The sequence below is a fragment of the Nelumbo lutea genome, chromosome 1 (assembly GCF_056320005.1).
Source record: "Nelumbo lutea isolate HS-2025 chromosome 1, American lotus-T2T, whole genome shotgun sequence".
Taxonomy (NCBI): Eukaryota; Viridiplantae; Streptophyta; class Magnoliopsida; order Proteales; family Nelumbonaceae; genus Nelumbo; species Nelumbo lutea.
In genome coordinates, this window is record NC_142684.1 from 131,409,438 (window position 1) to 131,433,847 (window position 24,410).

Sequence of the window (24,410 nt, forward strand, 5' to 3'; positions counted from 1 at the left end):
AAGCAAAATTTTGTTTGAAAATTCTTGAGATACAAGCCCATGCAATTACTTTTTTTTCTTGTAGTTATTCTTTTGCATGTCTATTTCTCAGACCGTTTTCCTGATTTGTTACCATATTGCAATGGAATTAGAAGTTGTCTTCTCGTTTCGTGGATTATACTGTTATCTATAATGGAATAGATCGTCAGAAATCATTGTGGTTTCCCCACCAAAATATTTTTGCCTTGTTAGCCCCCATGGTCCTCTCTGTTTGATATTTAATAAAATTCCAGCTGTCTATCCCAAAGAAAAGTTACATGAAACATCAAGGGAAAGTAAAACTTTTCAGGCCTTAACCTAAAATGGGTTGCCTCAATGTGTCGAACAGACATTAAATTGGGGTCCCGGTTCATGTTCCCAACTTCAAATTTTGGTTGCATTAAGTTTCAGTTCTATCCATAATTTCACTGCATGTATGAGGGCATATACAAGGATCAACCATTAATTTCAGTTCAAGGCTTTGTTATCTTGAGAGAGTGTTGTTTGTGGAAAATATAAAGGTTTAAACTTTGCCTAGCAACTATTTGTTGTTGTTGTTGTCATCTTGAGAGATTTTGTAGCTGGACCATCTGCAGGTAAGGCCTTATCTTCAGCTGACATACTGGCTAAAATCTGAGAAACCAAGAAAAAGCAATCAGTGATGGTTTGAAAACATCAATTTGGTTTGGTCTTTGGTTCTAGTAACAACACAGAACATTTGGTAGGTAGTGGGCCTTCTAGTTTTAGACCATTTAGCAAGCTTGCTACAGTGCAACCTGAGATATTGATATGCCAGATATGTACATTTATACAACAAAGAGTTAAATGGCTCATCTGCTACTATTTTCGCCATTGCACCTGCTTATTTTGAAACATTGAACATAGACACTCTTAGTTTCACTTCTGCATAGAGTTAAATGTTCTTCAGGTTTCTAATTTTGAGTTCATTAGGTACTTAAAATTTAGCTAGATCAAATTCACTTATCTATGATTAAGAATTAAAACATAATCTCAAAAAATACCTATGCTCTTAAAATTTGGTCAGATGAAATTCACTTAAAATTTGATCAATACCTATGCTCTCATTTTTGTATTCTGTACCCATATATAATCTAAAAATAATAATAATAATTAAAACATAAAAGGACCTTGTTACACTTTCAGAGCTAGATGATTAAGATTTGTCTTATAAGTCTTTGCTAGCAGTTACTTGTAGAATGCCAGGTTGCAAGTATATGGTTAAAACCTTGCTAATAGTCCCATCTTAGTAGAGTATTAAGTTAGTTAGCCATTTAAAAGATGGTTAAAACCTTGTGAGTCTTCTTCCATGTTTGGTTGTGACAGAGGTTCTCAAATATTGAGCAATATTGATGCACCTGGAAATAGGAAAAATTAGATATGTAAATGATGATGATAGGGCACTATTAAAGGTGTGTTATTCCATATTATTAATTTACAAAATCAGAACTTGTACTTTTTTTAGCTTCTAATTTTTGGAAGGCCAATGTTATGGCCAAATATTAAGCTTTTTCTTCAATTCTTCTTTTTCTTTTTTATTCTTATTTCTTTTTCTTTGGGTGGTTATGCGAGTAATATGATTAGTAACAATTACTTGTCAAAGACTTGTTTGGAATTCAGGCTTTTATATAAAATATGACCTTTCCAAATATACTGTTGGTTTGTTAGTTGCTAATTTGATTAAGATTTATTTTGAAAGTATGTTATGTAATCAAAACATAATCTTTACGTTAGTCTTTCTGTGAATCAGATCATGGCCTGGATCTACTTAGTCAAATATGGTTATCAATAATACATCTGTTTAATCTATTGATTTGAGTCCAAATGCACTCAAATTTATTTGATAGAAACCAGATATGACAATCTTACCATAAAGATATCTGAATGTATTTTACATATTTTTTTAGTAGAATTGTTTCAAGAACTGTCTTTTTGTAAAATTGCAAGGCAAAGATTTATGAAAGTCTTTTTAGTTCATTTGTTAAGAATTCGTGATGTCTTAATCCAATTTGGAATTTGATTAACCGAGTTCAAGTTGGATACTGATATCCTAGATATGCAATTGAATGGCATAATCTTTCTTTATCTGTTCTTGTTGTGTTTCTATTTTCCTGATTTATTATGTTGGAATGTTTTGAGATTTGGTTCTTTGAATGAGGCAAGTAATGATTGTTAAGGAAGGAGAATAATTCAACAAATCATATCAATGTGTTAAAGGATTATGTGAAATTAGAATTATTTGTTATAGAATATCAAAGCTTTTAAGGGCATTACTGAAACCAAACTGTATGAAACAATACTTATGCAACTGCAAATCTGGAAGAGTTGCTACTGTGAGACTAATATCTGTTTGTTATTTGTTGCAGATTTATGGATCAGTGACCGTGAGCATCCTTTCTCTAGCAGTCTTTTTAGTGGTTGTTTACATAAGGAGCTTAATATGGGACTTCTCTTCTGAAGTACTTATTCGTCTGTTTGTTGGACAATTGGACGGCCATTGTTAATTGTTTTATTTTCTAGCATTTTTTGGACTAGTTATGCTATTGAGGCAAAAAGTAAAAAAAAAACATGGATTTGTTCCCAAAGGGTAAAATTGGCAAGAGATGAACAAAAATTACCAACTTACCCAGGAAAGTGGATGTTGCAAAAAAACATGGGAAAGTAAAGAATCTCATTTACCTAGGTAAATTAAACAGAAAAAGAACATGGGTAAATGCACTTACCCAGGTAAATATTCCTTGGGTAAGTGCATTTACCCAGGTAAACGTGTTTCCAATAAAAGAACAGAGCTTAATTGATGTTGGAAGAGCTCATGACCGAGTCTTCATTAAATCAGTGGGATTTCAATCCAATCCCACTAATTGGTGTCCTTTCCATTCTGTACTTGTTTATCCTTATAATCGCTCTCTTCATGGGAAAAGTGGGATTTCAATCCAATCCAGCATTGGTAATATTCACGATCAATGTGGGGAGACTCAAGAGCCCATGGACAGACTCGAGGGATCAGACACGATTCAAACATGAAAGCCATGGTATTAGCTATTCTGAATGGCCCTGCATCATTTCCACGGGCCACTGTTGCCTGTCATCGTACAGATAAATTTGTCATCCAAAGCAGAGAGCAAGTTATCCTATAAACAATTCATTCTGATTGAAAACAAGCATCTACCTCAAATGTCTTGGTATCAGGACCATGGGGGGTCATGCAGCAATGAAGACTTGCACCTCCAGGGAGAAACCCATCAGCTTTTGCCTTGTAATTATGTCAAAAGTATCTTGGTGAAATGTACCAAACAAACAAAGAAAAGATAACTTTGATCCCATTTTGAGCATGAACAAGCAATAGCATCTAATAAAAAATGAGAATTCATGCACGTTTTGAGCATAAACATGAAATTGCATGTCTAGATGTTGAAGATCTTATCATATATGAAGATACATGTACTGGGAAAGCAGGTAGCAAAGACAGAGCTCTATGCCTTCCAAACTGCCCATGTCTATACTCTTTTTTAACTTACAGAAAGAGATTAAAAAAAAAAATCATGCCATGTTAAATAATTACCTCATATCCACCATAAATTAGGCCCATAAATTCACTCATACAATTTCGATGATAATATGGAGGTCGAAATGTGTGCTCAGCAACTAACCATCGAGGAGGAAAGATGACAAAGTCGAGCAATGCAACACCAGGCTTATCAGAGGGCACTGTTAGTACTGCAATATAATTGTATAAAAAGAGGAAAGTTTAGACACAATGTTTATGAACAATTAGATTCTTTCCTACCCTCTATAGGAAAACAGAATAGGAAAATATATTGCAGAATTCACACACCTGTGTTTATTGATGGATCACCATGATCAATTAAAACAGTATTGAATGGGCAAAACTTACTTAGATCATACTGCAAGTAAATGATATTTTTCATAAATTAGGTATGAGATATGCATTTACAACATTCATTCCAAGTGCTTCACAATTTGATACCAAAGGGAATAACCGATGTTACAAGAAACTCATCCTTTTATCTCTATTGGCACATACCTTATATGGTACATAATTACCATGCCAGGCAACCACATTGAATGGAGAAAAATCTTGTATGGCAGTGAACAGTTCACCACCAAACTTTTGTACAATGGTATACCCTGGACAGAATTTTTGTTCAAACCAAGCTGTAGGGGCAAGAAAGTCCCGTGGAGCAGCAAGGCCATTAGCACCTATACAATATCCAAAGATAGTTTGATCAGGATAGCATTTTACAAGCCCAGTAAATTGTATTGCATAACAAAACTAGATTAGACAATGTTTAATGGAATTTTCATTCAAAACTGAATAACAGAATACAATACCTATAGGCCCAAGATCAGGAAGCTGGAAATGTGCACCAAAAACCTCAGCAACATATCCACGAGATGGACCATCTGGCAGGTTGACAGCAAAACGAAACCCTTGAGGTATAACAATTATTTCGCCAGGAGATATTTGCAACCTTCCACATTCAGTTGCAATCCACAGCCCTGTAGAATGGAGAAAGCATTTAAGAGAGAAATAATCTAGAGCAAACCACAAAAGTAGATAGTTCCAAAGAATCTGCCAAGGAAAAAAGTGCATAGAGACAAATATGTTTTTTTAAAGAATATCTGAAGAGCTTTATTAAATGATTATGAAAAAGGACTGTGGGGCATGTAACCTGACCCTCAAAGCTATACAAGGAGCAAAACTCTCTAATTTCTGGCTTATAACCAGGAAAAAAGATTCTTAAGAAGAATAATAGGGGTGAAAACCCTTGTTTTCTCTTGACGATCCCTGGACTACTTCTAATTGATTACTGGGTGCCATTTCCCAGTCCTCCTTAGACTTACGGTTCTTCTTCTTCTTCTTTTTTTTTTTTTCCTCAACCATCATCCATTCTTGATTTGGGAAATCATTTCTCTTGGATGTAACATCCTTGGTAGGTCTCTCAGCAATATGATTTTCCTTGCAGAAGTGGCTACACATTTAGAATTTGTTGTTTATTTCACCTTAGTCGCATACTGTATTTCTTGAGTTGGTTACCACACTTTATTGATACCTCTTGCATTCCTATTCCTTGATTCCTAATCGTAGGGGTGAATTCGAGCCGAATATCTAGTTATTTGAGCTTGACTTGCAAAAAATATTCATGAGGCTCAAGCTCAACCCCAATTCGAGCTAGAGATTTGAGCTTGAATTTGGCTTGGCTCAAAAGCTTGTATGCTCAAGCTTGGCTTGACTTGAGCTCGAATGTGAGCCAAATTTCCTATAAACAATAAAAGTTATACATATACAAAATTATTTTTTTAATTATACATACAAATATTTAAGAATTATGAAAATTATTTATTATCATACATATAAAAAATAAAAATATTATATATAATATGTATTATTATACATATAATAAAAATTATTTATTAATATATTTATATATAGCTCAATTAGGATCTCGAGCCGAGCTTTATTAGGCTCGAACTTGGCTCAATTAGCAAACAAGATGCTTGTTTTTGATATAAAAACGAGCCGAGCTGAGCTTTACAAAGTGAAACAACAATCCCTACCAATCTGAGCAAGTTTTTGATATAACAATTTACTAGTAGATACAAAAAACTGATCCACACTAGCATGATATATGATTCCCAACTAAGTTCAAAATCCGGAACCCACTTCATCAAGTGAAACAAGAATGCCTTGATTCTAAAAGCCTCCTCTAACCATATCTTCAAATAGTCGTTTTCATTCGAGAACCAGATTAGGATGTGCTTTGAATCTATAGAAGTAATCCAAATTCTAGAGCCGTCACTAAAGAGTAGGGTTTCTCATCCTTTCTTTAGCTTATGCTCATGATGATCCGGGATGGATTATTAACTATGTCCAAACTCATATTACTAACAACCCCCATAGAGATAGATGTGCACTAGAAAGATAACATCAGAAATATTGCACAAATACAATTAAATCCCTAGGACATTCCAGCTAAATAATATGCTACTTGATATCATAGATCACTCAGAAGCTATTCTTGAAAAGATCCAGAAAATTGAGTAGCAGTACTTAGTAAGGAGAAGAATTTGAAAGAAGTGGCCAGGAGCATGAATATGATTATGATTGTAGTGCAGCACAATGGTAGAAGGTCCTTGTTCTGGAGTTTACCATAAGGCATCTTTTATGCATTATGCTCCTGAAAATCAATGGCCACCCTTACCATTTCCATCCAGTATAGGAATATCATGGTACATCTAAATATTGTCAAAATGAGCAAAGGTTCAAGTCAAATGCATTTGCAGAAGAGGACTCAGAGGAATGCTAGTAAACAATGCATTGTGCAACTTAATGAATTATTTGCCCCACAGACATGGTGGGACACACGGAAAGACAAATTGTGGTACAAATTTGGACATGCTTTTGTGGGTCCCACCTCGTCTGCAGGGCAAATAATTCAGCACATGGCACCCTGTTCTTGGCATTAGCTTTGGCCTTTGAGAACCAAGGAAAATTGATAGTATGCAACTTGAGTAACAAAAAAGAGACAGGAGAGAGATCTCAGGGTTAGGCTAATAGCATTATATGCTTCCAACCTAGTATTCTATATCAACACTTTTATTGGCATGTACACCTGCCTCAAAAGTTCAGAAACCATCAGCTTTTGATGGACATGCTCTTGCAACAAGTATCATGTTTGGAGGATATTTGCAACACAGATCCTATACCTATTATTATGTTTTATGAAATTTAATGACTATAAACAGCAAAGCCTAAATATGTTAAAGAGATTCAGAACATCAGCAGACGAAAGCCCATTCTCCAAACCAGAGAAGATAATGTGGAGGTTGAAACAAACCGCTGAGGAATCGAGTACAAAAGGATACATGACAGCCACTTACTTCCTTTCTGAGGCACTATCAACAAGTCACCATCAGCATTGCAAAGAGCACAATTATCCATTGATTTGTTGGCAGTGTACCTAAATGCAAACAAAATTCTTCTGCTATTCAAAATGCATAATTATGATTTGCAGTTTGAACTCAGTGATGATTGCAAATATCAAATTACCATTTCTATTTCTAATCCAGCATCTAATGCTTTAAAGCATCTTCAGTCCCACTAGCAAAAGTTTTCTACATATATAACAAAGGAAATTAAAAGATTGCCAAATTACAATCACCTGTAGTTATAATTATTCATCTTTATGAGAAAATTGAAGTCTAGATTGAAAACAGAGACCTTGTGAAGTTATTCTTCTCAAACATGGATAGAAGAACATATGTCTTCCTGTACATTACTCTTTTCAATTCTCTTGGAATTATTTCTGCTTTTCTGCCTGCCAAATCCAATCCTACAATTCCATTTCCACCATGATCCAAAAGCAGTCCAATGGATATATCTCTTTGCTTCTAGGCCTTGTAAAAGAACTATTAGTCTTCCCCACTGTTTATATGAGTATTAGCTTAGCCTAAAGTTCTTTCTTAATTCATAAGGAAATCACAAAATCAACGAAACACTTAAAACATTAGATGAGAATTCACTACTTATTCTATCTCAATAGGGCTGCAAGTGGATTTGATATTGATTGGATCCATTTAATCTGGACCTGTATACCTGATCTCAATTGGATCTGTTGGATCTGATTAGATTCAAGTGTGTGTATATATATATATATATATATATATGTTTTTTTTAGTAAGTTTGTGTATTTGTATATATAGACATATCCAATATATACTTACATGGACGGTTCATAATATCGATACACATGATACCAAAAAATTTTGTTAGCCTGATTGGTGAAATACAGGCTACTGAGGATGTCTTCTACAATCTGAAACATCCAAAACCTGCGCACTCCTATTATTTCATGTCTTGGTGATCTTCAAAACTGATATGTTATGCCCCGTATATAGGGGGTGTTCTTCAATGTAAATTGTTTCTTGTTGTGAGTTCCAAAAACAAATCAAAACCAACTGGTTTGAAAACAAATTGGTCCTTGCAAACAAAAACACAGAAAACATGTCCTTGGTTATATATCAAAACGTATTGAAAGTGAATATCCTGATGTTTAATGGAATCAAATTCGGAGATACCCACTATGTTATGGGCCCGGGAATAGGATCTCGTCACGGGTCGGTCCACGGGGAAAACCTCCTGTTTTCCCTTGTTCCTCCCTGCTCTTGATGAACCTATCTTGGCGCCTTAATGGTGATTTGTCCAAGAGATCACCTAACTCTCCTTGATCTCTTTCTTGACTGAAATTTTCGATGCCTTTATTGAATAAAATCAGCTCCTTAAATAGGAGATTACAAGAGATAAGAGTCCTACTTTTAGGACGACTCCTTGCTAATTAGGAAGACTCTCTACTAATCTATCCTACTAAACTGATAAGATAAGATAAGACTCCCTTAATCTATCCTACTGAACTTATAAGATAAGATAAGACTCCCTACTAATCCATACTACTGAACTGATAAGATAAGAACACTGAGTAGATAAGACTCCTACTAATCCTTACTACTGAAAGCAGATAAGGCAAGAATATTGAATAGATAAGATATGATGAGAACACTAAATTGCTGCTGCTGAGAACACTAAATTACTGCTGCTGCTGCTGCCGGCGTCCACATCACACTGTCCAAAGTTGGTTTGATCTATTTTGCAGCCCTACATCTCAAGACAAGTATAATACAATCCAGAAATACAGGCCAAAGACCTATTGTTGCCATCTAGAATAAATGGTTTTGCATTTAGATCTAGATCTAGAGAAGAGGCTCATAATGTTGGGGTGGGGGAGGGGGAGGGGGGGGGGGTTGAGACTGTCAGGAATCTGACCTTCAATGAATAGAAAAGGTAAAAGGTGTACAACTTGAAGCTACAATATAACATATGGCATGCTCATTTACGTGTGCACACACACACACACCTGTAAGCACGTTGTGATGGTACCAAAACATACAGGGCATATAGAATCCATAAAATCAGCTGCAGAAATAGTTTCTATCCATTTCTTGAATATTTCAAATCCAATAAAGCTTGCAAGGGTGCAAATAAATCTGAAGATATCCTCTTATCTTTATGTTTTTCCTCTTTTTTCTTCACTTTTGTTTTTGAGAAGGTAATCAGATGATGCATGATGCAAAGGCACTGATATTCAAAGTTCATTTATGAGTGAGTTCTAGAGAGAAGAGTCTCAAGTCCATCACTCGATTTGCAGCCTAAATTTGAGGAGTCAAAACCTGCAACTTTGGCTTGATTTGGTGTATGTTATTTGCTTACCTATCAACAAGACCTAAAGAAGGCAATTCAGACATGAACTGAGAGCGAGTTGTTTTAAGAACACCCAAGAAGTCCATGACATGATTCTCTATTTTTAGGTTATTTACGTTTTTAATTAGAATTTATACTTTTTAGGATTTACTTGGGCAAATATTTGTCTTATAAGTTTCTTTTTTCAAATTTCATGTCAAACTTGTAATGAATATAAGTTGGAGAGTTTTAAGAAAACTGTCTATATAAATTCCACAATATTCTTGTAGAAGAGTGACAAATATTGAGAACAAAACTTTGCCTTTCTGATATTTTTTTTTTGGATTTTGAGAGAGATGTTCAAACACTTTCCTTTCATGAAACTCAATTGAGGACCTTGTATCGAGTTTAGTATGAGTTATGACAGACTCCACACTTCTTCCATAAAGGAAGCTGTGGCACCTCTATCTATGTATCTTTCTTCAATATACCCAACTTCTCTTCTTTATTTACCATTATTCTATTTATAAGAGATCCAATCAACCCCAAGGCTGTTTTACATCTCCAGAGACTCTCTCTCTCTCTCCATGGAAATTTAACTTTCCTCCTAAAAAGGTGAATCAGCATGAAGTCAATGTTGAAGGGATTGAAAGAAACTGCCTAGATAAACCCAATCTCCAAAGCTGTTAACTATGCCAGGTAAATAGGGCCTATAAGGACTTTCCCTCCATAACCAGTGTAGGAAACTGTAGACCCCACATTAGTGTACTCGTGTGGCAGCTTGAGTTGTACTTAGATTTAATTAAGTAATTGATTAGGATCAGCTTTCCTAGTAGGATTAGTTTTAATTTTGTTCTATCTTATCTAGGATTAGTTTTTAAGAGGTACGGTTAAGAAAAAATCCCTCTTTTCTGTATTCCTTTTAGGGTTTAAGAGAAAACCCTCAAGTTTCAGGGCTGGTATTGCTTCAGGGAGGTAATCAGATTTGTCTCCCTCGATTTCTTTGCTCTTTGGAAGATCCAGTAGAGCTAGGACTGTTACAGTTGTTTACTGCTATCAGTCTCAATAGGCCGACTAGGGTTTTTGAATTAGAACCCTCCATCTAGACCCACTATTACCTGTTACAGACCTAGTAGGCCGATTGGTACAGCATTAGGAAGTATTTTGATTAATAATGGAGTTTAAAAGCCAAGGGGAGGGTGTTTTTGGGGCTGATTCAGGTAGCATGGCTGAAAACACCTTCCAGATTACAACCGTAAAGTTTGATGGTTCAAACTACTTAGAGTGGGCCCAATCAGCCATGATGGCCATTGGGGGAAGAAGAAAGCTGAACTATTTGTTGGGAAATGTGAAGGAACCGACCAAGGAGGATCCCACTTATGCTAAGTGGATTTGGGAAAATTATTTGGTGATGACATGGCTGTGCAACTCTATGCAGCCACACATCAACCAAAATTATTTATGGGCAAAAATAGCTAAAGAAATATGGGAATTTGTGAAAGAAACCTACTCTCAGCCCCTTAATGTTGCTAGGGCTTATGAGCTGAAATGTGAGGCTAAAAATCTCAGACAAGAAGAGAAACAGGTCTCTGTTTATTTTTCAACCCTAAAATCTCTGTAGAATGAGATTGACCACCTTGAGACAATTGAATGGGAGAGTCAGAAAGATGCATAGACTTACAGAGTATTTGAGTTCCTGGCTGGTCTAAATTCTGAGTATGATATTGTAAGACAACAGCTATTGACAAGAGAAAGTGTGACTCTGTTTCAAGCATATTCCCTAGTGCACAGTGAAGAGACTAGGAGAAAGGTTATGTTACAGCAACAACCTTCCGAATATGCTCTGGTAGTTAAACCCAAGTCTGGTGATAAGGAAAGGGATATGAAGAAAGAGGCTAAAAAGGACCTAGTTTGTGAACATTGCAAGAAACCTAAACACACTAAAGACACTTATTAGAAGTTGCATCCACATCTAGTTCTAGCAAAACTCATAAACAAAAAGGGGAATGCCAATATGGCTGTCAACACTAATAGTGCAGCCTCAATGGCCTCAAGAGGCACTCCTCTAGACACCCTAGCTGCTGTCCGACCTGCTCTGACACAATTGGAAAGTGAAGTTAGTAACTCAGTCTTATCTCCTCAGCCACCGTCAGCTCCTTCAACCTCATCCTTTGCTCAATTAGGTAATCGGGCCTCAACTTATCATGCTTAAGCTCCAGGTAATACAAAACATTATTGGATAATAAATTCAAGAGCATCTAACCATATGACTGGTTTGCCATCACTTTTCTCTACCTATCATTTATCTTCTGGTAAAGACAAAGTGTTCATTGCTGATGGATCCCTTCTTCCTATTTTTGGCAAAGGAGACATCAAGTTGTTTGATGCCATTTCCCTATCATCCGTTCTGTATGTTCCTAAGCTTAATACTTACTTGCTCTCAGTTAGTAGCATTACAAAAAAAAACAGAATTGTTCAGTAAGCTTTTTTCCGGATTGAAATGTTTTTTAGGATCTGGATACAAGGAAGGTGATTGGGCCTGGTCGTGAGACAAATGAAATCTACCTACTTGGAGGAAGTTCTCATCAGGAAGATAGTGAAACTAAGAAATCCTTTGTTTCTTAGTCTGTTGACCAGGTGATGCTTTGGCATAATAGGATGGATCATTTATCCTTTCAGGCTTTGAAGAGTTTGTTTCCTAGTTTATTTGAATCTGTTCAGATGTCTAGTTTGAAGTGTGAAAGTTGTGAGCTTGCAAAACATTGCAGGACAGCCTATTCATTAAGTAATAACAGAAGCAATATTCATTTTGAAATTGTGCATACTGATGTTTGGGAACTCTATCATACCACAACTAGGGGGGGGTACAGATATTTTTTGTTATTTGTTGATGATTATACTCGGTTTTCTTAGGTTTACCTTATGCATTCTCGAGATGAGGTTCCTGCATTAACTCAGATATTTGGTTAAAATTAAAACTTTTAGATCCGATAATGCAAAAGAATATTTTGCAAACCCATTAGCCTCCTACATGTTTGATGATGGGATTATCCATCAGAGTACCTGCCCACATACACCACGGCAGAATGGGGTTGTTGAAAGAAAGAATAAACACATATTGGAGGTAGCCAGAGGCATTATGTTTACCTCAAATGTGCCTATACGTTTCTGGGGGATGCTGTTTTTACAATAGTTTATCTCATCAATCGGATTCCCTCACGGGTTCTTGACATGAAACCTCCGTTTACCCTTTTATACCCTAATAAAGAATTGTTTACCATTCCACTCAAAACCTTTGGGTGCACTTGCTTCGTTCAAATCCTTGCCCCTCATCGTTCCAAATTTGATCATAATCCCTCCAAATGTATTTTCCTTGGTTATGCCCAAACTCAAAAGAGATATTTTTATTATGAACCCACTTCTGGAAAAATATTTGTCTCAATGGATGTCACCTTCTTTGAGGATCAACCCTATTATCCAAGGGTTTCTCCTCAAGGGGAGAATAGTGAGGCTGGGAGCAACTCATCAGAAGTTCCTTTACAAATCCCATTAAGTGAAGAAGGGTGTAATGGAGAAGGTTGTCAAAGGTGCAGGGATGTGAGAGTCTATAACAAACGATAGAGACAGGTTGATTTCGGACATCAGCAGTGTAGGCCAGTCTCAGTCCCCTCTGCAAATCTAGATCCTGGTACCACAGATACTACAGATGAGAGACATCCCACCATGGAGCCTTCACCTTCATTAGATGATCCTGACCTTCCCATAACAGTTCGTAAGGGCAAGCGCCATTGCACCACATCCACAGTTCACAACATTTCTCAGTTCTTGTCCTATGATCATTTGTCTCCCTCCTATAAGTCTTTTTTCACATCCATTGATGATATTCCCATTCCTAGAACAATACAGGAAGCATTGGAAGCACCAGAATGGAAAGATGCAATAAAAGTAGAAATGGATGCCCTCATCAGAAACAATACCTAGGAGATAGTTGATCAGCCTAAAGGAAAGAAACGGGTTGGATGTAGATGGGTATTCACTGTGAAACATAATGCTGATAGTTCTGTTGAAAGGTGTAAGGTCCGATTAGTTGCAAAAGGATTTACTCAGACATATGGTATTAACTATTTAGAAACTTTTGCACCAGTAGCAAAGATGACTACTATCAGTCCTATTATCTCTTGCAACTAGTTACTCTTGGCCGTTGTATAAGATGGATGTTAAAAATGCCTTTCTCAATGGAGACTTGCAGGAAGAAGTTTACATGTAGCTGCCTCCTGGATTTTATGGTACGGAGACAGGAAAAAAGGTTTGCCGGTTGAACAAAGTTTTATATGGACTTAAACAGTCCTCCAGAGCTTGGTTTGACAGATCCAGACAAGCCCGTGATAGGTTCGGATATGTGCAGGCCCATTCAGATCACACCCTGTTTATTAAGTGTAGAGATTCTATAACTTGATGTACCTTATTGGTATAGTCCCTGTTGTATATTACTTTTACATCTTATTCTTCTTCTCTTTCAACCCTGTATGGGCATTCTTGTAATTGTACATATCTTTTAATATATAAGAGACTCTTTGAGGTGGGGGTCATTCATTTTGGACACCTCTAAGATTATTCTTGTTCTTTTCTCTATTCAGCCAAGAGTGTTGACATGTTATCAAAGCAGGTTGCTCTTTGATCTATTTTCTCGCTCTCTTGAACCCTACTAGAAGCAGTAAACCTATCGTATTAGGGCTGTCTTGATCAACCCTTTTCTACTCTTTCTTCTTTGCGCAACCAGCAGGAGAGATTTCTTTAGATCTCTCTTGGGGGACATTGGTTTGAGGCCAAACTTCAGATCTGGTGTCGCCTAGACCTGATCTATTCTCCCTATAAACAACATCTGATTTGGTGAAGTTTTTGAAGGAGTTCTGATCTTCTTCTTGGGGCGGCAACACTGTACAGTTTCCTTTTTTGGACTGCAACAGCTTTAGACTTCAAATCTGGTGTCGCCTAGACCTGATCCATTCCACCTACAAACAACATCTGATTTGGTGAAGTTTTTGAAGGATTTCTGATCTTCTTCTTGGGGCGGCAGCACTTACAATTTCCATTTTTGGACCACAGCCTTTTTTGGACTTCAAGCCTTCAACATCAACTTGCGATTTAAGTTTTTCTCTCCAGATCAAAGGGTTCTCTCAAGCTCTCCTTAACCCTACACTCAGTTTCTGGTTTGGAGTTTTTAAGGACTGCCCCAATCAGCATAAGATACCTTCTTGTTCGTGAAGAAGAAGTCTGATGTGTTGGTAAGTCACAGATTTCTATCAATCGGCTGACTCGATCAACCTATAACCCTAGATCTAGTGTTGTCCTAGAGTTTTCTTGCCTCCCACTTATTTGATTCAGACTTCAGATTCATATTTGAAAGGCCTTAGACTCGACAGTCTTAAAAACTTGCCATTTTGAGACTGTCATCTTCGTGATTGCTGAATTTGATTCTCTGATATCCTTGTGCCTGGACTACTATTTTCTCGCTGAAATGGCCTCTGATAGTGGCGATTCTTTTGTTAAAGGTGATTCTCTGGCATCTATGGTTGAGCAAAACATTTGACAACTTGTAACATCTGCTATTCCTTCTGATCTTTCTGCTATTGGCTTACCTAGTGAGTTTTCCAGTTATTGTGCTTCTCCTTCTCATATTTGGATCATTGACTCTGGAGCTACCAACCACATGACAGGAGCCAATCCTAACCAACAAAGTAACCTTACTAAAACCCATCACAAACATATTGTCTGCCAATGGTGAAAAGTTAAACATCATTGGTAGTAGTGATCTGTCTCTTAAGCTTTCATCCACTGCATCTTTCCCTCTTACCAAGACCCTTCTTGTTCCAAATCTCACTACAAACTTGATTTCTGTTGGCCAATTAATTGATGAAGGTAATATTCTCATTTTCTCTTAGGATGGATGTTTGATTCAGGACCAGAACACTGAGAAGGTGAAAGGGAGGGGGCGCAGGTTGGGCCGTCTGTTTGCATTGGAGTTCGAGAAGACTCAAACAACAACATCATCAGTTTATTTCAGTTCCTCCACTTCTAATTACTTTCTGAATCATAGAAATAATGTTTGGGACCTATGGCATAAACGTTTGGGTCATTTACACTCAGAAAATTTAAAATTTTTGTTTGATTATGGATTTGTTAAGAATAAGGTTCCTTCCTTGCACACCTTTGATACATCTTGTGTTTCTTGTTGCTTAAGTAAGAGTCGTACCTTACCTTTTCCTCACACATCTGAGCATGCTACCTCTCCCTTCGAGCTTATACATAGTGATGTCTGGATTGCTTCTATCTCTTCTCGGCTTGGATACAAATATTTTGTGTCGTTCATTGATGATTGTACCGGGTACACATGGATATACTTTCTTCGCCACAAGTCTGAGGTGTTCCCAACACTTAAGTTGTTTCATGCTGTGGTACAGGTTCGGTTTCAATCACAAGTGCATGTTCTTCGTTTAGATTCAGGAGGAGAATACACTGATGGAGATTTTTTATCCTATTTGAAGGATCATGGAATACAAGTGCAACAAAGTTGTCCAGATACTCCTTAACAAAATGGTGTGGTCGAGCGCAAGAATGGACATATCCTTAGTGTTGTGAGAACATTATTGCAGGAGTCCCATACTCCACCTTCCTTTTGGGTAGAGGCATCCAATACAACTGTGTTTTTGAACAATTACATTCCTTCCTCAGTTCTTGGTAAAATGTCTCCCTTTCAGAAGTTATTTGGTCGTTCTCCAAATTTATCTATGCTTCATGTCTTTGGATGTGTGTGCTTTGTTCATCTTCCCTCTCGTGAACGTTCTAAATTGTTTGCATAGTTTGTCATGTGTGCCTTTGTGGGTTACAGTCCTGACCACATTCATATATCACATAATGTTATTTTCCTTGAGCACATTTCATGTTTTAATGGAATTGCTAGACTGTCTGCACCGTTTGTTTCTATTTTGCCAAACTTTGATTCACAAGATGATCCACCTCTTTCTGCTAAGAAGGACTTTCTCGTCTTCTCTCGTAAGCGGTTAGTGCTCCAGCCCCTGCGCCTGTGACTCTCCCTCCTTGGTTCAGATCATCATCCTATCACTACTACTGTAAGTGATACCTCTACTTCAGACACTCTTCATACTTCTATTCCTTTTCGTCGTTCTACTCGTATATCTAGACCTCCTGACTGCTATGATTTTCCTTCAAACCATAGCTCTTTGTCTGCCATCCTATCCTCCGCAGATGTTCCTCGCTCCTACTAGGAAGCTAATAGTAGCCCTCATTAGAAGGAAGCCATGGATGTAGAGATTCATGCTTTACATGAGAATGACACTTGGGATCTTGTGCCTGCTCCTCTAGATGCATCCATTGTTGGGAGTCGTTGGATTTACAACATTAAGCTAAAGTCTGATGGATCTCTTGATCGATACAAGGCACGTTTAGTTGCCTAAGGATATAGTCAGGAGTATGGTATTGACTATGAAGAAACCTTTGCTCTTGTTGCAAAGATTACCACAACCCGCGTTCTTTTAGCAGTGTCTGCTGCTTAGCCTTGGACCATATGCCAGCTCGATGTGAAGAATGCCTTTCTTCATGGTCAGTTGAAGGAAACAGTCTACATGAAGCCTCCTCCTGGATACTGTAGTGATCCTTCTTTAGTATGTCGCCTCAAAAAATCTCTATATGGTCTAAAACAAGTTCCCTGGGCATGGTTTGAACGCTTTCGCGATGTTGTTGTTGCTGCAGGATATAGCCAGAGTTCTTCTGATCACTCTTTATTTATTAGGCGATGACCTCAAGGTATTACCATTCTCCTACTATATGTTGATGACATGCTGTTGACTGGGAATGATGCTGAAGGCATTCGTGAATTGAAACTATTACTTCATAATTTCTTTCACATGAACGACTTGGGGCCTCTCACATATTTCCTGGGATTGGAAGTACATCATAGTGATCGAGGGTGTTTTGTTTGAGAGCAGAAGTATGCCTCTGACCTTGTTAAACTTGCTAGTCTTAATGATGAAAAGCTTGTTGATACACCTATGGAGCTAAATCTTAAGCTATCTAAATCTGAAGGTCCATTACTTCCAGATGCTGCCTTATACCGCTAGCTTGTGAGGTCCCTAATTTATCTCACTATGACTCGGCCTGATATTTCTCATGCTGTCCAGGTTGTTAGTCAATTTGTTTATGCTCCTCGACAACCTCATATGACTACTGTTTATCGCATCATTCGATATGTTAGAAGCACAACTTCCCAGGGACTGTTCTTCTCCTCCTCTCCTATTCAGTTGAGAGTATATGCTGATGCAGATTGGGCTAGTTGTCCAGACACTCGTAGGTCCACGTCTGGGTGGTGTGTTTTTATGGGTGATTCACTCATCTCTTGGAAGTGTAAAAAACAACAATCTCTAAGTCTTCCACTGAAGCAGAGTATAGGGCCATGTCTTCGGTTTGCAGTGAGATTGTTTGGTTACAATCTCTCTTTATGGATATTGGCATTCAGGTTCCTACTCCTATTCCTCTCTATGCAGACAATACAAGTGCTATCAAGATTGCATCTAAGCCTGCCTTCCATGAGAGGACCAAGCACATCGAGGTGGATTGCCACTTTATCTGAGATCTCTTCACTACTAGGTCTATATCGCTTCCTCATATAGCCTCGGACATGCAGATTGCTGATGTCTTCACCAAAGCTATGACTAGAGTTCGACACCTCTTTCTTATAGACAAACTGATGCTTATGTCGAGGCATCAATTTGGGGGGGGGTGTGGAGATTCTATAACTTGATTTACCTTATTAGTATAGTCCCTGTTGTATATTACTTTTACATCTTATTCTTCTTTTCTCTTTCAGCCCTGTATGGGCATTCTTGTAATTGTACATATCTTTTAATATATAAGAGACTCTTTGAGGTGGGGGTCATTCATTCTGGACACCTCTAAGATTATTCTTGTTCTTTTCTCTATTCGGCCAAGAGTATTGACATTAAGAAAGAGGATTCTTTCGTAACTTTGCTTGTTGTGTATGTAGACGATATTGTAGTAACAGGGAGTGATACTAGTGAAATTAAGTCTCTTAAGCAACTTATTCATCAAGAGTTTGAGGTAAAAGATCTAGGGGAACTACGATACTTCTTGGGCATTGAGGTAGCTAGATCCAAGCATGGAATTTTTGTCTCTCAATGAAAGTATGCCCTTGATCTGCTAGAAAAACAGGAAAGTTGGGAGTTAAGCTTACGAACACACCTATTAAATAGAACCACAGGATTAGTGCAGAGGGTGGAGAGCCTCTTGAAGATAAAGTTATATTCCAACGGTTAGTTGGAAAACTTCTTTATCTTTGCCTCACACGACCCGACACCACTTATGCAGTCAGTGTAGTAAATCAGTATATGCACTCTCCTAGAACTACTCACCTCCTTGCGATTAAGAGGATATTAGCATATTTAAAGAGGTCCCCAGGCAGAGGCATTTTGTTCAAGAAAAATGACCACATGAAGATAGAAGTCTACATAGATGCTGATTGTGCTAGGTGGGTTCATGATTGAAGATCTAGCTCTAGATATTGTGCCTTTGTAGGAAGTAATCTGGTCTCTTGGAGGAGTAAGAAACAAAGTGGTCTCTTGTTCCAGTGCTGAAGCTGAATATAGGTCCATGGCAAATGGTGTGGCTGAGATTCTATTGTTAAGATCATTACTTGAGGAATTGCTATGTCTGTCCTGATGTCACCTTTTTTGAGTCTGTTCCCTTCTTCTCAGGAACTGAAGCATCTTCGTCTCCACCTTTACTTCCTCTTCCTCTTCCGGTCAGTGATCCCGTTCCGGGTGTTCCTGTTGGAGTTGACTCGTCATCTCATCCAGTGCAGATCCCTACTGAACGACCACCAATGCGGCAAGTGTATACACGTCGAACGACACCGACCCCTCCTCCAGCTTCTACCTTGTCCGCGGATCCTGTCGTTGCTCCTGTTGCTGAACCTTCAGGACTTGACCTACCCATTGCCTTACGGAAAGGTAAACGTAGTTCTACTCTCCATCCCATTTCCAATTTTGTTTCAGTATCTCGCCTTTCCACCTCACATCGCCAGTTTGTTTCACTATTGTCATCTATTTCCATACCTAACAATGTCCAAGAGGCTCTTAGTTCACCTGGGTGGAGGCAGGCAATGGAGGAGGAACTCTTTGCTCTTCAACATACTCACACGTGGGAGCTCACTACTCTTCTCCCTGGTAAGCATGTTGTGGGTTGTGAATGGGTGTATACTGTTAAATACTTGCCAGATGGTAGTGTGGAGTGTCTGAAAGCCAAACTTGTTGCTAAAGGGTATTCACAGTTGTATGGAGTGGACTATATGGAGACCTTCTCTCCAGTGGCTAAGATTAGCTCTGTCCGTGTGTTAATTTCCCTGGCAGTTATGTATGATTGGCCCTTATTTCAACTTGACATAAAAAATGCCTTCCTTCATGGTGACCTTATAGAGGAGGTATATATGGAGCAACCACCTGGGTTTGTTGCTCAGGGGGAGGCTGGTAAGATGTGCAGACTGAAAAAGGCAATTTATGGGTTGAAACAATCGCCTCGTGCTTGGTTTGGGAAGTTTAATGAAGTGGTGAAGAATTTTGGAATGAAACAATGCCAGGTTGATCACTCAGTGTTCAACTATGACTCAGAAGCTGGAAAGATTTTATTAGTGGTCTATGTGGATGATATTGTCATAACTGGCAGTGACAAATTGGAGATCGACAAACTCAAGGTCTTTCTGCAAAATCATTTTCAGACAAAAGACCTTGGGACATTGAAGTATTTCTTGGGTATAGAAGTTGCTAGATCAAGACAAGGTGTAAACCTGTGCCAAAAAAAATATGTTCTCGATCTATTGGACGAAACAGGACTGTTAGGTGCAAAACCGGCTGAGACTCCTATGGAACCAAATGTTAAGTTGAGCGGTGATACAGGGGAAATATTTGATGATCCTGGAAGGTATAGACGACTAGTGGGGAAGCTGAACTATTTGACTATCACGAGACCAGACATCTCTTTTGCAGTAAGTGTGGTGAGCCAATTTATGCAGAACCCTCGTATATCTCACTGGGATGCAGTTCTTAGAATTGTAAGATATTTGAAGGGAGCTCCAGGCCGTGGGCTATTGTATAAACCAAGAGGAAAACTTGAAGTAGTTGGGTACACGGATGCAAATTGGGCAGGCTCTGTGTCTGATAGAAGATCTACTACAGGTTACTGCACATTTCTTGGAGAAAATCTTGTGACGTGGAAGAGTAAAAAGCATACGGTTGTGGCTAGAAGCAGTGCTGAAGCCGAGTACAGAGCCATGGCACACACTACATGCGAATTAGTGTGGTTGAGGAATCTCCTACAAGAAATCGGGTTCCACATGGATAAACCTATGAAGTTGTACTGTGACAATCAAGCTGTGCTCCATATCTCATCCAACCCTATTTTTCATGAGAGGACAAAGCACATAGAGATTGATTGCCACTTTGTGAGGGAGAAGGTTCTTACTAGAGAGATAAGCATAGAACATGTAAGCTCAGGTGATCAGTGGGCAGATTTGTTTACAAAAGCCTTAAGCTCAGGGAGAGTGAACTATATATGTAACAAGCTGGGATTATATGATATATATTCTCCATCTTGAGGGGGAGTGTTAGAGTTAGCCGAATAAGGGTAGATTAGTCATCTCACCTTGGTTAAGTTATGAGCTTATGTGGCAGTCTTATTAGAGGTTCTCTGTCCCATACTTAAGTAGGGGCAGTTTAGTTCTTGTACATTTAATTAGAAGCCTAATCACTATTAAGAGGTCGACTGATAGGGTTTAGCTATCAAGTTCGACAGTTCTTTCATCTTCTTCTTCTTCTCCTTACTGGTTCGGATTACTGTAGCTACTGTAGCTACAGTAGCTACAGTAAAAACAGGTATTATTTATGAGAAGTCCCTAATGTTGTACTGTGATAATTAGGCTGCCATTAATATAGCCCATAATCCAATACAACATGACAGAACTAAGCATACTGAAGTGAACTGGCATTTTATTAGAGAAAGGGTTACATCTCAAGAACTATGCCTCCCTTACATCACCTCCGACATGCAATTTGCAGACCTTCTCACCAAGGTTGTTTCAAGAAAGAAGTTAGAAGAAGACCTATGCAAGTTGGGAATGACAAACATCTACTCTCAACTTGAGGGGGAGTGTAGGAAACTGTGGACCCCACATTAGTGTACTCGTGTGACAGCCTGAGTTGTACTTAGATTTAATTAAGTCATTGATTAGGATCAGCTTTCCTAGTATGATTAGTTTAATCTTATTCTATCTTATCTAGGATTAGTTTTTAATTATCGTATCTTGCCATGTAAGCATTAAGTTCTTTTACAATAAAGAAACTATGTATATAAATTCAAAGGGTGGGGTGGCTGTTTTATTACACCAACCACTCTCTTCTCTCAAAAGTCCTTCCACGAGTTCTTCCTCTCTATCTCTCTTCTTCTCTTCTCCTCTTCTCTTCCTTTCTTTTATTTTCTGTTCAAAATCTAAAGAATATCTGTAGTCTTGTACGACTACTATCAGAAACAGGAGCCCTTGAACCATATGAAGGATGCCTCATATAAAGCTAATTGCTCTACCACCCACTTGCATGTGCAACACTTGCAAAAGTTCTGTTGTGAATGCATCAATTGACTCCAAAAGCTGCTACCAGATAACTGCTTCATGCTTATTGTTTCAATATGTGTATGTCTTTAAGACTTCTTTTCATTTTATCTTTCAGAACAAACAAAATTGTAAGGCTTTGAATGCCAACAATATCATTGTGTTTGTTGTTGAACCACCCTTAAAATACTGTATCACCTAATCAATCTCTTGATTTCTAAAGGAGGAACCTTAGATGCATCCTCAGTCAGAGTTCAGATTTCCTCCTCACATAATTGGCCCTCACAGAATTTATAGCCTCGCATCAGGGACATCTCCTGTACTTGTATGTTTTCAATCATGGGGAGATGTTCCCAATGCATTGCTGCAAGTTCTGTGAGGTGGATGTGAGGACCATTCTGGGAGGAGGAAATCCCGATTCAGTCAGTTAACCTCTAGATGACATATTCTTTTAAAACAACTAAACTACTAGAGAAACCACTCAAGCAATATAAGGATATGGGAGGGAGGAAAGAAAGGTTATTAACTGCTAATTAAAGGAATATGAAATTACCACTTGAGGCCCAATTTGAGGTGTATTAAGAGACGTGTGGTCTCATGACTTGAGCCTTGGCTTATGTCAATGGTGTTCTAGCACTAAGACTTTATCTTTTTCTCTCAGGCATTTCAATTTGTTTAAATTAATATTTCACTAACTACTTATAATTATAATTAAGGGGGTTTTAAAACAGATTATTGCTCCAGTTACACTATTGGTTTTTCCACTTTTTCTGCTAGAAGTTTATTGGTCTTGGAGCCACTAGTCTGAAATGTAGATTCCAACGGATGAATAACGATAGGTTATGCTTCAATATGTAAAGTAGATGTTAATATAGGCCTTCTTTCCATGTATATGTATTCACCCACAAAGCTATGTAACCATTACAATTTGAAATTTTCGTTCTGGGAAGCGGATTATCTCAAACAAGCTAAGAAATGAACATAAATAGTTAGGAAAAAAATTGATCATCATGGAAGAAATTAGATAAATAATGGAGCAACCAAGAAATACCAATTACATGTGAATGGCATATCCATGGCGTAGGAAAGAGCTCCCGGCCCCACACACTGTGTACAGCCCATCAATAAAATCAATTGGTGAATCAGCAACCTCTGTAGGCTTCCACCGCAGTTGAGTTGGGTTAGCGGAACTGTTGGACTGGTTGAACTCGCTCACAAGTTTCTTGTGGCTAGGGATACGAGGTTTGAATGGTTCATGGGTAACTGATGGCTTGATACGATACAGCCAACTGCCAGCAAAATAGAAATAAATAAGCCACCATCATTTTTCCCCAGAAAAATAGCAACACATATATCGTCTACAAAGTCAGCATCAACAACAGTAAAGCCATTAAAATAATGCCAGATAAAAAACATAATTAATAGTCGAATTAATTATAGCTTCAGAAGATGTTAATCATAGAAAAAGACCGTTCATCGAAGAAATCTTAAAATATCCAACTTAAATGAAAATTCAGACAAACCTAATTTAAAATTCCTATTTTTGCTGCGTATTCCACCTTCTCCAGATAAATTTCTACTAACATATATCACCCCATCCAATGATTCCTCATAAATAAATAAATTGAACAAAATCAATTGAAATTCGAAACATCTAACAAGGAAAATATGAGAAGGAAGAAACTGAAACAGACCTTCTCTGGTTAACCTTGCGAGGTGAAGTGAAAGAGGTGCCAGAGATCTGCTCGGCGTAGAGACCATACGGGCACATGAGTGGACTGTTCTGGCCCTGAGGCAGAGCTCCGGGAATCGCCTCGGACGAAAAATGGTTGCCGAAGCCTGATTGGTATTCCAGCTCCGCCGGGAAACCAGAATCGCCGAACTCGCTGCTTGGTTGCTTATTCTCCATCGTAAGAACAAACAAAACCAGACAGAAGAACGCTGAGCTTTTCCTTCTGCTCCTGAGTGTTTTAATTACAGATACAGACGAAAATCTATGAACTCGCAGTCTGCACTCTACAGTTGACCTCGTCACTGACTCCCGATTCCCGATTTATGATCACCGGTCAGTTCGTTAGTAAGAAAATGTGTACGGGACTATAATAAAAAAAAAGGTACGTCTTTATCGTGACCTGATTAACATGTTTCAAACCGTCGAATAGTGAATTGATGATGAATAGATCATCCCAGCCGTCTAATCCATAGACCAGTCTCAGGTCAAACGGCATTTCTATACGGCATTTCTTTCTACTTAAAGCCGTTCTCCCTCTCCACCCGTGGCCGTGGATCATGCTAGAAATCGATTTGAACACGTGTTAGCTTCGGACAAGTTCCCAACTGTCGTGAAGCATCTGGATCTCTCTCTCGGGATTCACGAGATGGCAGTGGGTTCTAATTCTCACCGATCGAATCTCGACACTTATTCAG

At 38.2% G+C, this 24,410-nt stretch overlaps 1 protein-coding gene across 1 annotated transcript; it reads right to left on the reverse strand.

Annotated features, from left to right (window-relative positions):
• Positions 1-2,640: 2,640 nt before the first annotated feature.
• Positions 2,641-24,206, reverse strand: HGO (homogentisate 1,2-dioxygenase). Its single transcript, XM_088942207.1, has 9 exons — positions 23,678-24,206; positions 23,042-23,272; positions 6,940-7,019; positions 4,390-4,557; positions 4,082-4,257; positions 3,872-3,941; positions 3,599-3,753; positions 3,206-3,289; positions 2,641-3,118 (listed from the first exon to the last, which is right to left on the reverse strand). Exons 1-9 carry the CDS (start codon positions 23,890-23,892, stop codon positions 2,894-2,896), a joined length of 1,404 nt encoding a protein of 467 aa, XP_088798333.1. The 5' UTR covers positions 23,893-24,206; the 3' UTR covers positions 2,641-2,893.
• Positions 24,207-24,410: the final 204 nt, after the last annotated feature.